The 17,164-nt window shown below is 40.7% G+C and overlaps 1 protein-coding gene across 15 annotated transcripts in view; it reads right to left on the reverse strand.

Annotated features, from left to right (window-relative positions):
- Window positions 1-17,164, reverse strand: part of Aak1 (AP2 associated kinase 1) — a 147,871-nt gene that overhangs the window by 69,657 nt on the left and 61,050 nt on the right. For all 15 annotated transcript variants that reach the window (XM_048416426.3, XM_085690626.2, XM_085690624.2 and 12 more), the window contains 3 exons: window positions 13,918-14,036; window positions 3,297-3,405; window positions 1,751-1,893 (listed from right to left, as the gene is read on the reverse strand). In XM_048416426.3, coding sequence (XP_048272383.3) covers window positions 1,751-1,893; window positions 3,297-3,405; window positions 13,918-14,036 — 371 coding nt within the window. The remainder of the gene's footprint in view (window positions 1-1,750; window positions 1,894-3,296; window positions 3,406-13,917; window positions 14,037-17,164) is intronic.

Below are 17,164 nucleotides of genomic sequence, written 5' to 3' on the forward strand. Positions count from 1 at the left end.
GGAAGCAGAGAGCAGTTAAAACCGGACCCAGGCTATACTTGCTAAAAGGCCCACCCCTAGGATCCACTTCTTACAGCTAGGCCCTACCTCCTAAAGGCCCTCCAGCTGGGGAAAAGGCATTGAGAACACGAGCCTGTGGGTGACACTTCAGATCCAAACCATAACACCACTGCTTACTGCTGTTCAACACTTCAGCTTTTTGACAGTTCCAAGCCGCTGACCTTGTTTCCCAGCCTAACAGCTTAAGAGCCTTATTAAAACTGTCACTCCTCAATTCTGCACAGAGCCTTTGCTGAGGGGCCTGGAAAGTTACCTCTCTCTAGCCTCTCTTCGCCTCAGTATTACTCCAAACAGCTTAGCATTGAGGCATTTCAGAGAATTTAATACCTCTGAGAAATATGGAGGGTTAGAAGAACACATCTTCAAACCTGCGTTTTTAAACAGTCTCTTTTATGGGGAAAAAAAAAAGACAGCTATGGGTTTTCAATCTTAACATATTTGTTCATCCTGAACTCTTTCTTGCCCTTTCTTAAGTGCACAGACAACTAGCACAAATTAACACAACAAAACAAATTAAAAAAATAAAATCAACCTCTATCTCTATTCTGATCTGATAACTTAATTAGCTGTGGGGACAGCAGTCATGGTTTCTCTTGTAAGGATTCTGCACTGGCAAACAGAAAAGCTGGAATAGGTGATCTTCCCAGATTTGACCCCATGGTTTGCAATGACGACCCTTATCTTTTTTCAAAGAAATGAAAACTACATCTGAGGAGAAGCATTACAATAACATCTGAAGAGAACTCTTCCATAGCACAGTACTTCCCTTGTGATTATTTTCAGGACATAAACAGCCTAAGGACTAGGAACACTTTTGAGTTTAGATCTACAGGGGAAGTGGAAAGAGAGGCCACACTTGTGCTAGGCAGGGCAACAAGGACTTTCCTCAGTTTTGCCTGTGAATATCCTACCCAGGCTAGCCCAGGCTCACACAGAGCAACAGTAGGCATTGCTATCTATATTTTAGAGAAGATAGAACCACAGCTCAGAGAGGCCAAATGATCTGAGGAACAACCTAAGGAGCTTGAGCAAGGGCTAGAGAGCACATGACACCTCAGAAGTCCAGGGAAGAGAGTGCACTGAAGGCGTTAAATGCTGCAGGTAGAGGCAGACTAAGACAAATACTAAAAAGTATCCTTGCATTTGGCAATATCAAGCAATTCTCCTATGCTCTTACAGTTCTGTTGCCATCACCACATGGTGGTATAGAGGCAGAGGGTAATATGAAATCTCACACAAAGAGCTGGATTTAAATTCTGACACTACTGTTTCCTATTTATAAGAATTTGAGCAAGACACACTGTCTCTCTGTGTAAGGCCCTGAGTTTAATCCTTAGTAATAATAACAGTAACTCTCTCTGTGTGTGTGTGTGTATAAAATAAAAGTAAGCCTTATTATTTATAAGCTACTTAAATTAACACATTATACATAAATAAAAACAAAAACATGAGTTCCAACATTTGAAATTTTAAAAATTCTGGAGGTTAGTTAGCAAAGTTGATACCTGTATTATCCTTTTTCTTTGTATTTTCTCTCCCTAACTTCAATGTGCGGCCAGAATTAGAAATTATGTCTTACATACCCCTCAATATGTCTTTCCTCCCCCTCAACACATGCTCCATGCCTGGGACAGACAGAAACAAAAACATATTCAGTAAAAACCCACTCCTCAAGAAGTCAGTCTGTTACCTTCAGGTCCCGGTGGATAATAGGAGTTTTGCACTGATGTAGGCGGGCAACAGCCTCACAGGTGTCACAGAATATCTGCAGGACTTCATTCTCTGTAAAGCCTGTTTGTAGACGCTGGTTCATCAGGTTTACCACCTGTCCTCCTAAGACAGGTACAGAGCAAGGGAAAGGGTATTAACAGGCAGACTCATCACTTGGACCAAGACACTAGCAGCTGTCCAGACAGAAGTGGACTATGGGCCAAGCCAGCACTAAACCCAAGGGGTCTCAAGTCTCTGCTTGAGATTTGCTTTCTTACAACCCAATGTATCCTCTGATGCATTAAAACCAGATTATTTTATTAAGCACTCAGTTGTGAGCAGCCTTCATTGTATCCTCAAGATTAGAAGCCTAACTGACATTATAGTCAGTTATTGCTGCATGGTAGTCATATCTCCACGGTGTAGGAGACGAGGCCACAGCCTCTGTCATGTCTTTCAGGAAAAAATTAGACAGCACAACAGACCCAGAGAGCAGGAAAAAGATGGGTCTGTTTCCACTTTGAAGTTTTTAACTCTTAGGGAATTTAGTTTCTCTGAGAACAAAACACTGGTTACCAATATTAAACTAAATTATCCAGACTTGAGTCCTCCTACTGCCTGGCATCTAAAAGGTCCTACACACACACACACACACACACACACACACACACACACACACACACACACAAAAGGGGGAATAAATTGTCAATTTCAAATTTGGTGATATTTTACATAATCAGATTAATAGTCAACAAATGCCAAAACTAATGGTTAATGTCACATTTATAGGATCAGAATAATTTATGGGTAATATCTTTAAAGTCAGAAAATATTAGTAGCACTAAGGGCAATTACAAATCAGGGTATCAAACAGTAATTCAATGATCCAAACCTATAATATCAGCTACTCAGGCCAAAAGAGCCAAATTTCCAAACAATGGGTGCATAGGATGTCATCAACTCAACACATTTGTGCTACAGTCTGGATTTCTCAAGACAAATGCATGAAATTCCAAGCTTCCATCTATTTGAAGTCGGAAGCAGCAGCATCTGAATGTAGTTTTACCAGGTATTACAGCCCCAGAGCAATAAGAGAGTCACCTATTCACAGACAAATGGGATTCTTTCAGCTCGATCACAGGAGGGCAGTGCTGTGAGTGGAGAAAGGGTAAAGAAGCTGCAATTTTTATAAGCTCCATACACCTTTTATTATATGCCTTCACTGTTTGTTAAACCCTCATAAAGAACTCATTCTTTCTCATTTTCATGTGGTCTCATTTATATATACAACGAAACCTTACTACACTTAATGGAGACAGGGTCTGGAATTACCTATTGCTTTCATTCTTTGTATCACAACCCTTGTAGTCATGAAAATAACCAAGAACATCAATGGACCGCATAGCTTTCCCGTCTGTGAAACCAGAGCATTATCTTCAGGGCGCAATGGACAGTAAGTGAAATGACCCCATTTCCTTGGCCATGAAAGTGTCAGAAACAAAAGCTTCAGTAGGATCAACACACACCTCTGCAGAAGTCCATGAGAATGAGAACTTCCCATACGTCGCCACTGCTTACATTGTTGATACTAGAATCAATGTAGCCCACAATGTTCTTGTGCCCTGAGAGGTCCCTCTGTGAACAAGAATGAAGAAGTACATTGTCAGTTATAGACACAGCAGGGGCAGAATCAGCCAGTTGACTTCATTAGCACAAACAATTTAAATACATAGAGACAACACTAACAACGTGGAAAGGGGAGATTGACAGTCAAGAACAAGTTTTCAGGGGTCTTTGAAAAGCCCAGGCAGATCTCCAATAGCAATTCCACTGTCCTGCTGAACCACAACACTCTCCAAAGCTGAGGCTCTAGAATGGACCACACATAGAACATCCACTTGTACACTGAATTAGTGCTCCACCTAAAGCAGGAGCAAGGACTCCAATACCATCCAGAAATACCACAAAGGACAAAAACCACAACTACTCAAACACGTAAAATTTTAATACAGGAGAAAAAAGAAATCTATATTTCTCTTGTTTATAGGAACAAAAGTAAATTCAGCTTGAATTTTTATTTTCTTCTCTTCTCTACACAGTGTATGTGTAGGACTGAGGATGGAGAAAGATTTACTACCTGCGGCATTTAAAGAGCTCTTTCCAAAGCAGTTTCTTCCCTGAACAAAGGAATAACGAGGGCTTCAGCTGGGTAGCCTGCACAAATTCAAAAAGGAAAGCAGGCACATTTCTGAACACGCTCCAACTTGACTTTTAACAGGAAATATATGAAAAGAAAAACTGCCTTGCATGATTGGAAGAAACTACAAAAGCATCTAGACCAGACCCAGCATTATGCTCATAATTAAGCTTTCCAGATGGCCAACTGGGATAGCAGATGTAGCATCAGCTGAATTGCTTATCAGCTCTCAGGGCTGTTGCTTATGGGGTTTCATGCCTCCAACAGGTACATACTGAGCACCACCCAGGCACTTGAAATCACCTCATACCTTGGGCTACAGAGCACATATCTATGGAGATGATGTTAAAACACTTAGTCCACACTGCAGATATCTATGACGATGATACTAAAACCTAAGGTCATTAAAAACTAAGTTGGGCCAGCAGTGGTAACTCAAACTTTAATCCCAGCATTCTGAAGGCAGAGGCAGGCGAATCTGTGAGTTCAAGGCCAGCCTGATCTACAGAGCACGTTGCAGGTCAGCCAGGGCTACACAGAAAAAGCCTGTCTTAAAAAGAAAAAAAGAAAAAGAAAAGAAAAAACTAAGGTGAGGAAAGAAAACATGAGTACACTGTGATATTTATACAAGTGCAAAGCAAAATTAGGATTTGTAAATAAATTGTAATACAGTATTTCACTTTTGTTTTAAAGACTTAGGAGAAGGTACAGAAAATACATGGTTCTATGAGTCTGTGTGTTTGACTCAAGCTTAGGTTCTGGAGTGGTCCAGTGGAATTGCTCCTGCAGATCTGGCTGGGCTTCTCAGAGTCCATGGGAAAGCTGTTCCTGACGACCCTAAGTGTGGAATCCAATTGTTAGGGATCTCCCCTGGAGATGCCCTCTCCAGACCCTACCAAAAGATAGCTTACAGCAGTTCCACCCCAGAGAGTATTTAAGGTTTGGCCCAAAGACTTCCTGCTGTGGTTTCCCCTTGTGGTCTCTTCCCCTGTTCCACCTCTCAAGACTACCCAGAGTTGCTTTGCTCATTAAACCTGTACTTTTAATTTGGTTTGATCTGATTTACTGCATTGGCAGAGAGACTTAATATCGGGGTCCAGAAACCTTTTACCAAACTCAAAATGACAAAGTTAGCACAGGAAGAACCCTCAAGGGATTCAGTAAAAACTTAAATACTCAGCATCAATAGTAACACTCACTCCACTTTCTGAGTAGTGGATTAGAAAGCACTGCCAACAGACAGAACAGTAGACCCCACAAAAAACAGACAATGGTAAGAACGTGTCCAAAGGAAATTTCTGGAGACCAATGTGAGAATTTGGGGAAAGAGACGGGATGGGATGAGAATAGATTGAGTTGAGCAGTGTCTGTGAATTACTCTCTCAGAACATCTGTATTTAAAGAAGGGGCTGCCTCGGAGGAAGAATTACTAAGAGTTGTGAAAAGCACATTGGAGAATGAAGGCTGTAAGATACACAAGACATGGAGTGATGGTGGGACCATCCTACAGGTCAGAAGGATGGAGTTAGAATTACTGCTAGGAGGCGGATCACAGAGTAATTTATTTTCCTGCAAAGCGGGGCAGGGCAAAGGTGGTTGCTACACAAGAATGAAGAAAAGGGGAATTCAAGTGGGTTCAGAACTATGGTTTTGCTTTTGGTATAAAACAAAGTTATCTTCAAAATAGGACAAGAAAAAACTTAATGAGGCAAAAGCCTCAGTGTACCTGCCTCTGGTCACAGACCAGAGAGATCACAGAGGCCAAAAACACTCTCCAGAGCTCAAGCTTTGTAACACAGAAGGCATTCAGACCGTAGTGTTTCCTCTACTTTTCAATCCTATCATGGACCTTTCTAGAACTCATTTCTATTTACATAATCCAAAAAGTAGGAAGAATTGCAGAGAAACTTCTTTTCTAAAAATTATGTGTATATGTCTACATGTGATGTGTACATGTGAGCGTGCATGCCTGAGGGGCCAGAAGACCCTCTCTCTCAATATACTGGAGCTTCTGAAAGATGAAGGAAGACCAGTCTAATAGCTGGGATAAGTTTTTTACTTTGGAAAGGGGTGCTTGGTGTGGTGTCGTTTTGTTTTATTCTTCCTTACACCTCTTCATAACCATACATCTCTTTTCTAACTCTCTGGGCAAACAAGCACATCTCTAAAAGAGACTGTGGGCTGGCCCTTGGTTCTAGAGGAGATCTTGTTGAGCTTCTGCTACCTAAGAAGTCCAAAATACATTCTCTGCCCTACACCAACATTTACTCCGCCCTTCCACACTGTTTACTTTTTCCTGTCACCTTGACACAAACTAGGGTTACCCAAGAGGAAGAAACCTCAACTGAAGAACTGCTTCCATCATGGTGAACTGTGGGCATGTCTGTGGGGCATAGGCCGCTATAGACAGATAGGCCTAAGCTGCATAAGAAAGCTAGCTGAATGTTAGCTTGGGGGCAAACCATTAAGCAGCAGTCCTCTATGATCTCTGCTTCAATTCCTACCTCCGGGTTCCTGCTCTGATTTCCTCTCTATGTACTGTGCTTGAAAGTGTAAAATGAAATAAATCCTTTATCCCGCAAGCTGCTTTTGGTCAGTGTTCTATCAGAGTAAAAGAAAATCAAACCAGGACACGTTTTTACTCAATTAGTCTTGTACTTACTGAATAGACCCTTAAAAATTTCACCGACAGTCCCACTCCGTAGCACTGCACCTCACACTTTAATAGGACGACGGATGACTGAGGAATCACACTGTAAAGCAGACTCTGACCTGAAAACCCTAGGCAGGACCAGTGTGTCATACTGTTCTGCTCAGCGGCCTGTACCTTAGCAAGGTCCTAGTAGTGCTCCAAGTGCGGTCAGTCCACAGACACTGGCTGCTCAGTAGACTGCTGCCAGTCCACAAGGAAACAAAGAGCAAGTTCATCAATCAACAAGCCAGCTTCCACCCTAATGAGCTTTTAACCTTTGAAGGAACAGGTCATCGATTCACTTTCTGGCACAGGGCCCCTTTGGCAGCAACTGTACATCTACATCAACTACTTCTTACATGGAGCCAAGACAACTCAACCAAGTAAGAATGGTTTCTTCAAAAGCTAGTATCGGTACATTCCCACTCTTTGACGTAACTTTTGAGACCACTTTAGCTGCCTCTACATTTATTGCTGTGTTGCTTTGCTATGGTGGTGTTTGCTGTTTTGAACATGGATGGCCCCAGGAGATGAACAAAGTACAGCAGGTCTGGTCTGACTCATGAGTAAACAAGCACTGCCATCCTCTGCCATCAACAGAGCTGAAAACTACATTCTTTCTTTCGTCAGCCACACCACTCTACATACACATTCATAGTGTGCTAACTGACCTCTGAAATACCTAAATCTTTTTCTACCCACCCTACATATACATTCATAGTGTGCTAACTGACCTCTGAAATACCTGTCTTTTTCTACCCATTCTACATATGCATTCATAGTGCACTAACTGACCTTTGAAATACCTGTCTTTTTCTACCCACTCTACATATGCATTCATAGTGTGCTAACTGACCTCTGAAATACCTAAGTCTTTTTCTACTCACTCTACTTCTAATCTTTGCCTTCATTGAACCATGCTGGTAAAGCTGGTTAAGATGAACTAAAAGTCCACATAAATGTCCTCACTCTTACCCCTAGTGTTAGTCAATTCATTGTGTTAGCTATAAAAACTGTTCAGACATCCAAGGCAGCTGTTATACCTTCTGATGGAAACAAAACCGACAAATATGTCTTCTGTTACTTTAAATAAGTTACTTGTTAAATGTAAAATAACATCAAATTACTGGTAAGAAGAAATGCTCCAGTACCACATTTATCAAGAGGACTCTTACAAAGGGACTGATGTCACTTTCATCCACATTAAGGTATTTTAGGACAACCAACTTAACTTGCTTTCTCTTCTTGGGAGTGGTGTACAATGACATCATCCATAGCACCATGAAGTCTCAAAGATGAAGGGCATTATAGTCAGACAAAATGGATGCACCTTCCAGATGCTTTTGCTGATCAGGAGGAAATCTTTCCCCTAAAGTTCCCCTACATAAAAGTTAACATCTTGATGGAGATTCGACCACATATGACAAGTCATGTTGGCTTTTTTAAATGTATAAAATACTAAAGTCAACTTTATATTTAGCAACAAAGGACTGAATGCCTTTGTATTAAGACTGGGAACAAAGCAAGGATATATGTGTCATTCAATGTAATATTACAAGTTTCAGCCATTGCAATAACACAACAAAGAGGAAGAAAACTACAGACAAGAAAAAAAGCCATCTCTCATTGCAATTTTGGTGAAATGACAGAATATATTATAAAAATTAACTGTATTTCTAAATACTAGCAGTAAACCTATGGATTTAAAAACAAAATCTAAAATATAATATCAGAGGCTGTAATTTGGAGGTGTAACATGCAGGGCAAGGCCTAGAACTAGAGAAGAAAATACACAAAATCACTTAAAATCACTAAAAATAAATTTAAAATCTTTGCCATAAGTCGAAGAACATTTACAAGCTTGTGTACGAGAAGTACATAATTGGTAGTTAAAGATAGCATAGATGTCAATGAATGGGAATGCAGACTATGTTCATTAATTGGAAGATCACAAACAGAAAAGATGTCAGTTCTCCCAAAACAGAAATGCAGGTTTAATATATTTCCTATAAAAATTCCAGATTATTCCAAAATGCAAATGAAAGGTGATGTGTTGTGGTTTGAATGTGAAATGTCCCCCACAAGCTTACATGTCAGTTCCCAACTGGTGGTCCTGGTTCTGTAAGGTTGTGGGACCCTGCTAGAGAAGGCAGGTCCCTGGGGATGGGCCTTGAGTATTTATGAACTGGCCCTACTACCTGTCACTCTTTGCTTCCTGCTTGCAAACACAACATGGCCAACTGCCTTGTACTCCTGTCACCATGCCTTCCCTTCTATGACGACTGTAATTGTTCTCAAACCACGGGTCAAATCCTTCCTTAAGTTGCTTTTATTAGGCATTTTGTCACATTGATGAGAAAAGAAACTAATATACTATGTGGATTAGAGTATTTTAAAACATTCTGAGGAAAATATGAGGGAATCTTGTTTGATACCTGGGTGTGGTAGCATACACCCATAATACCAGGACTGGGTGGATAGAGGTAGAAGAATCAGAAGTTCAATGCTAGCTTTGGCTACAAAGCTTAAGATAACCCAAGGCTATAACATAAGACTCTGTCTCAAAAAAAAAAAAAAAGATTTACTATCTACATACAGAAACAAGATTATTAGGATACTGGTGGAGAGATGTGCATACAGTTGATAAGAAGACAGACAGAGAAAGTTCTAGTAATGGACCCTACAATTTAAGTTCCTATGGGTGGGGATCATCAGAAGTACAGGGTGGAGTGGATATCAAACTAAGGACCTTGTATACAGACAAGCATGCTAGACTAAGCTACAATTCCAGTTCCAGTGACATTTCACAACCAGCAGAGCAGAGGATGCCTTTTCAGAAGGCATGCTAAAACAATTTGTTATTCATAAGCAAAAAGCAGAATGTCAACAAAAGTCTCACAGCTTATATAATGGTTCATGGACTTTAAATGTAACGTGTAAAACTACAAAATTTTAGAGAAAAGAATAGGTGAAAGTGATGTGGGAGAATTGTCTATATTCTATCAATCATATTTTAAGAAAGCACTGATTGGCCAGGCAGGCAGTATAGGCGGGAAAACCAGACAGGAAGTAGAGGTGATGCAATGAGAACAGGAGAATTCTGGGAAGCAGGGCGGTTCCTCTGCCATTCCTGCGCAGACCACTGAAGATGCAACATGTAAGCTGACAGCTGAAAAAGGTACCAAGCCATATGGCTAACATAGATCAGAATAATAGGTTAAGATAAGTCATAAGAACTAGTAAGTAGCCTGACCTAATGGGTCAATCAGTTTTATAATCTTTTTTTTTTCAGGATAATGTTTTTTTTTCCTCAAAGTTTATTAAAATACAAAAGTCTCCATTTCTGCCCCTCCTCCCAACACCCTCCTACTCCTTCCACTCCCTCCCCTCCTCCCTCTCCATCCCCAATAGCAGTCAGGGTCTCCCACCCTGCAGGCAGTCCAAGCTCCTCCCCCCTCCCTCCAGGTCCAGGAAGGTTTATAATCTTATGGAGTCTTGGGTGTGATTTTCTTTGGGACTTGCCGGCTGTGGGGTACTGGGTGGGACAGAAACCCCAACAAGCTGGCCCTCATGTTACATGAAAGTCTTCGGAATTGAAGGCTAAGCAAAAACTTCTTTGATTTGACCCCAAAAGCCCAATCCATAAGAGGAAGCTGTTGGGTGTCCAACCACCTCCGCAGAGGAGGGGTGAAACAGGAGTGGGAGGCTGACAGAAGTGAGGCCAAGGAGAAGGAGCCTAGGGAATTCTCTAAGAACAAGCAGGCTCCAGAGAAGAATAGGTAGGAATCCATCACCAGCTTGGGGTCCATCTAGCCAGGGACCCAGGACAACTCTTCAGAGAGTTACAGCAGACAAACAGCTACATCTGCACAGTTAAAACATGGCTTGCATAGTGGAGGGATGTCCAGGGTCACACTGCTGAAATCCACACAGAACACTGAGAGCAAAGGAGGAACAGATACAAGTCCGGGCGAGAAAGGCTGTGTGGGAAAGTGGCAGCGCTTGCTGCCCAGCAGCAGATGCAGTAGCAGCAGCTCCCTCCCACAGCGACCACAGCCAACCCACTGCCCAAACTGACTAGTTCGTATTCCAGTGAATTCAGGATAAGAGCAAAGCTAACACTTGGAGGTGGGCTGTGTTGCAGGATGAAAAAAGCTAAAGCCTTATTTCCCATGGGAACAGTGCCTGAAATGCAGTAAAAATCAAGATCTAGCATGACTGGGAAGTACATTCAAAGAAGCAACTACCATAATGACCTCTAGGACCCTGAGAAGGCACAGGAGAATTGTGTGGGACTGTGTGACATTTTCTTGTTAGCTGGTTGACTTAGCTTTGAAAAAAATACAAATTCAATTAAAACCAAAACCAACTGTCATAGTTAATGCATCCCTGGTCCAAAACTGATCCCATACAACTAAACTCCTAATCGGATCTATTGTCAGTGTTCGGGCCTGTGCTTCTTGGTTTTTCTACTAGCACCAAGTAAGCCCTCATGTTCCGAGTGAGTGGGAGAAAATGAAAGAATGGGATTGCTTTTCTAACATAAGTAAAACAATGGGAAGGGCATTCTGGGCAGAAGAAAGAGTGGCAACAGAGAGAGGAAATGAAATATGGACAGTTTAGAAAGCATAGAGTAAGCAAGGGGGAGGGATGAAAGAGGAGCTGAAGGAGAAGGAGAGGTGGAGACATGAGAAATATCCAGGAAACTCCTATGTGCAGGAGACAGGGCAAGCAGAGGACCTTAGGCCCACTGCAGACAAATCCATGTGGTCTGGAGTCTTGGGGTTGGCTGGTTGACTCCACAGTATTAGGTCATTCCTAAATACTTTCAGTTTAGACTCTCGCCACACCTAACTTTTAATTTTACTCTTTTCCAAGGCATCACCTCTAGGTGAACATCTGGATCTACCTCTGCAACCACACAGACATGCATTTCACTCTTTAATTGAACTGTTTTCTGCATGTTAAGCAATGTGTCAAACTATTGAGTTTCTGATTTTAAATAACTCTCAATGTGTTGGCTGAACTACCTAAAATGTAGCAGGTAAAGCAATATAATCAGTATAAACAAAACTGTGGAAATACCAAAAATAACAATGTACATATTTAAAGGTTTTTATTATGCGTAATGTCAAAGATAGCAAGTAACAAGTTTTCAAAGTTGTAACTTTGTTGTGATTATCAAACCCCGTCAACCTTTCTTTTAAATCCAGTTATTGTTTTCACCATTTCATCATAAACACATCAGTATATATTCCTGATAGACTCTTTAATAATGATAGAAAATGAAATCTATACAATTTAGTATGTTATTTAAAGATGTGTATTATTTTTAATCATGTGTATCTGTGTGCAAGCGCATGCAGGTGCTCTGAGAGGTCAGAGGCACTGGATTCTCAGGAGTTAGTTGTGATTGTGGGTGCTGGGAATTGAACTTGGGTCCTCTAGAAGAATAGCACATGCTCTGAAGTCCTGAGCCATCTTTCTTTAGTAAGTTTCTTTGTTTTTTAAATTAAGGTATAATTTACAAAATAAAAACAGATCTTAATGTGTTTGAGTTCTGACAGTTATATATTTCTGTGTGACCATACACAAAACAACAGACTTCCATAACTCAGAATAATACATCTTCTGGCCCATTTCCTAACACAAATAATTATTTTCTGACTTCTAATACCACAGTGAGTTCTACCTATTCGTGGGCTTCTAGAAAGGGAATCACAAGGCACTATGAAGTATTGACATTGTAGTCAAAGTTCAGGAAGCACTTCAGCTGGAAAAACCATCAGAAGTGTCACGTTGTGTCAGGGAATATTCCCAGCTTGCAGAAGGGCTCAGAGGAGTTGGCAACCAGAACAAGGGCTGGTAACTGAGGGAAGCAGAAAGAGAGAAAAGCTTCCTAGAGAGTTTGGCTTTCCAGATTAAATGCTTTCCCAAGGTCCCAAACTACTTTACTGAATTAAACTAGTCAGTTCTCCCAATAAGCTTCTATCCCCTCAACCTCCACTTGAGGATGATCAAAGCAGGAACAGAGCCCTATAGGCCCTCGTTATTGGTCCCACCTAGCACAAGAGCTTTCTGCTAGCACAAGAAAGGGTGCAGGCCTGCCCAGTAACTTTCCTAGGGTAACATAATATACCTGTCCTGAAACAGCCACAGTAGATACATGGCCTGAGGGTAAAATGCAGTACTATTATTTTATTAAACAGACATAGCTTACACAGTGAGTTCCAAGACAGCCAGAGTTACACAGAGAAACCCTGTCTCAAAAAAGTCGAAGTATACACACACACACACATATACATATATCTAATGACTTGTTGCTAAACTCACATATCAATGCATTGCTCAACACACATCAGAAAAGCTTCTTGCAGCAGATGGCAATGAACACAAAGACTCAAAATTCATTAGTATACAAAGAATTAGAGACTTTGGAGCTCAGCCCTCAATGGGATGCCTGTATCACACCTCTCCCCTTAAGGTACAGGGAGGGAGAGCAGAAAGAGTTAAGAGCCAGATTTCAAGGAAACAGTTTTCCACAACAGGGCAGATGCACACATGAACTCACATCAGTTATAACATTATGCACAAGACCTGCAAAGCCTCAAGCTAGACAAAAACCCAACACGATGGAGAGGGTAGGCATGAAGCCATCCATAGTGGAGGAGCTATTAGCATTTGATTACTACTGGAAGAGCAAAAGTCAGTGGGCTTCAGTGGTGTGACGCTGGTATATCAACCACACTTCAGGGCAGGCTCCACACTAGGAGCAGTCGGCTAATACAAAACTGGGCTTACTGGGTTTTTAAAGAGCGAACACAATAAGTTGGATAAGTAGAGAGTTAGGGGAGGATCTAGGAAGAGTTGAGGTAAGGAAATGAATATAACCAAAACATATTGTATGAAATTAATAAAAACTATTTTAAAAATACATAAGGTTTAAGTTGGGCAGTGGTAACATGTGCCTATAATCCCAGCACTAGGGAGGCAGAAGCAGATGGATCTCTGTGAATTTGAAACCAACCTGGCTTACAGAGTGAGTTCTAAGACAGCCAGAGTTACACAGAGAAACCCTGTCTCAAAAAAGTCGAAGTATATACACACACACACATATATATACATATATCTACATATATAGACACACATACACACATACATATATACCAGATATACACCATTATACATATATCATATATGCATATATATGGTTTAAATAAAGAAAAAGAAGAAGCAGTTATAATCCATAAAGTCTTACCATGATCTGAATTTCCCTCTTGCACACCTGGAGGTCATGCTCATTGTTGACAAACATACGTTTCAAGGCACATTTCACCCCATTGCTTGTTCTCACCAGAAAGACAAGAGCAAATCCACCTGTGAGAAGAACACACAGAGAAACTGATTTGAGTAATTGCAAAGTCAGTCAGGAACTCAGGCTGCTGCTGTCATCTCTCCTGACACTGATACCACTATCAGCCAGTCTTCAAAGTGGCCTGGCCTTGATAGCATTCTTATGCTCTTGAACTTAGATCCAGAGTCAGAATCAAGGATAAACAGCAACTATGTTCCAAAGAAACTACAAGAGTTTCTAAAAACTAAGCCCAGTACTTTTTTTCTTATCAGAGAGGCTAGAAAAATGTATTGTTTTTAATGCTTGCAAACATATGGTGTGGGAGAATTGTCTGTATTCTGTCAATCATGTTTTAAATAAATGCTGATTGGCCAGGCAGGAGGTGTAGGTGGGAAACCCAGACAGGAAGTGGAAATGATGCAAGGAGAGTAGGAGAATTCTGGGAAGGAGGAAGCTGATTCCTCCCACTCCTGCCCAGGCCACTGAAGCAGTAGGATGTGAGCTGCCCCGCTGAAAAAGGTACTGAGCCACATGGCTAACATAGATCAGAAAAAAATGGGTTAATCAAGATGTGAGAGTTAGCTAATAAGTAGCCTGACCTAAAGGGCCAATCAGCTTTATAACTTATAGAAGATCTCAGTGTGATTTTTCTTTGGGACTAAACAGCTGGGGGGCAGGGCAGGACAGAAACACAAACAAGCAGGCCCAGCCTTCTCATGTTACAAACATAAATAGTTGTCACTGTATTTCAGGAATCTTCTCTTCCTTCTTCTTCCACTCCTTGCTCCACTTCTCACTCAGGTGTAACAGGAGACCCTAAAGACTCCTGCACCTGTCGCTATATGTGCTGTTGAGAGATAAGTTCCAGTGTGAATGAGCTGCTCTATAGTGGGACATCAGGATTCACTGATCAACACCCTACTTTCCTTTATCCAAAGACAGCTCACAATTCATTAACAGACATTTATGTAACTTTGACTGAGATTCTCAAATGTGCTAAATTAGTTTGTTCCAGGAGTTCCACATAATCTTAGAACTCCTAACTTACACCTAACCATCGAAGCACTGTCTGCCTTGAGGGTCAGATAGACAAGGGTGGCAAAGAAGTCACAGGTCAAAGTCTTGGAAGAAGCAGCAGTTGGAACACAAAGCCCAACTGCCTGCCTTGTATACCTTCATAACTTAGTTCAAATGTCCTATTCATCAACCCTGTGTAGTAAAAGCATCACTAAGCTATTCTTTGCACAGAGTTGATACAAACTGGATAGAAGTGAACACAGAGGGAACTGATCAGTATGAGAACTTGAGTTGAGGTTGTCATACAGTACTGAGCTAGCAGCCATTTGCAAAGCTGACAGAAACCAAACCAAAAAGCAGCCAAAAGAGAGATCGTAGGCCTCTGAGAATCAGGACTCAGGATTCACTGGTAATGTTTTAACTGCCCTGAGGCTCTGTGACAGCGCAGTGCCTGTCTGCTGGTGTTCTCAGCACTCACAGTAACTATTCAAGCTGACCTGGGTGAGAATCTATTCCTTTCGGTCACTAAAGCCTTATACATAAAGTACTGGTCCTTATTTTCAGAAAATAGATGTATCATTCTGTAAAAATATGTTAATGGACTCAGACCTACATTGTGATGATAATTTATCAGAGATTGCAGGTCTCTCTATTGACTGTAAACACATTCTTCAATATTAGATAACCACCAAAATTTCCCATGGAATCTATAATACCAACCACTATCATTTTTATTTAAAACACGATTTATTTTCTTGCAATACATTAAACTGTTTCATTATCAATTTTAAATATAGATTTTTTTTAAAGTACTTACTTTTTTTGTTTGTTTTTCAAGATAGGGTTTCTCTGTGTAGCCCTAGACGTCCTGGAACTTGATTTGTAGACCAGGCTAGCCTTGACTCACAGAGATACACCTGCTTCTGCTTCCCAAATGCTGGGATCAAAGGTAAGCACCATCTTGCACGACTGAATACTTACTTTTATTAAAAAAGAACACTCAGCATGAAAAATTCAACTTGTCTCTCTCTTCTTCTCCTTCCCCATTTCTTCCTAAATTACTTTTGTTTTTTGAGATAGGGTATCATGTGGCCTTGGCTGGCCTTGAACTGATTCTTCTGTCTCTGCTCTGGTAAGTGACAGGATTATTAAACGTGTATCATCATACCCAGCCTACAATTCCAAAATTCCAAGATGCATATTTTTAGAATATATATTTTTTAAGAGCTTCAATGAAAATTAAATGCAAGAAATATGTATCATATCTTGTCTAGTGCACAAACATACTGTAGCACCATTTATCTTCCCCCCAAAAAATAATATATTGAAACTATGATGTAACTTACAATTTATTAGAATTGGATAAAGTAGCTGCACAAATTTCAAGCTTTCCATTTATATTAATGATTGTTTTATACGTAGACTAAGAAGATGTTTATTTTGTCAGATATTTTGAATATTTTATAATTTCTTTTAGCTATAGCCTAGGCATAGTATCACCATAAAAAGCATGAAGCCCAAGAAATCTGTTTTATAGGTAAAGAAGTCAAGAGACGTTTTAGGAGTCCCAGAGCCAGCTGTGGGCAAAACCAGGAGTGGTGTCATACTCCTGACTGTCCAAAAACTAGTTCCTTCCACTTCACCCAGTGTGACCAAAAAGCATAACACCTCTTCATATAATAAGGCAAAAGCTGATGGCTCTGCTGAATTAAATGGGAAAATGGGCATTTTCTTCACTGGAAATAAGTTAAGTAACCTTTCATTTCACTAACAGCCAAAGACCAGAAATGACAGTCCTTAATCCACAAAGTTTTTTATAAAAAAAAAAAATGACTTGCAAACATACACATTGACTCATAAACTGTTCACTGCAGTTCTTGCCTGAAGAGTTGATGGCTGATAAATGTTCCCCTTCCCGAGAATTTCAATGTGACATATTTTAAAGGCATTTTAATGTGTGATACCTAGCATCACTGAAGGACTGAAGGACTCCTTTTTGAAGAGGTCATGCTGTTGCAATTTAAGATAATGGCCACCAGATGGAAGCAGTGGTGCAAAAAGGTGACCTCTCCAGCTAGGGCTGAAAACAACTCAGCAAGTCAATATAGATTTGTGAGGCCTACAATTATGATAA

Source organism: Myodes glareolus, chromosome 6, assembly GCF_982192425.1.
Source record: "Myodes glareolus chromosome 6, mMyoGla1.1, whole genome shotgun sequence".
NCBI lineage: Eukaryota > Metazoa > Chordata > Mammalia > Rodentia > Cricetidae > Myodes > Myodes glareolus.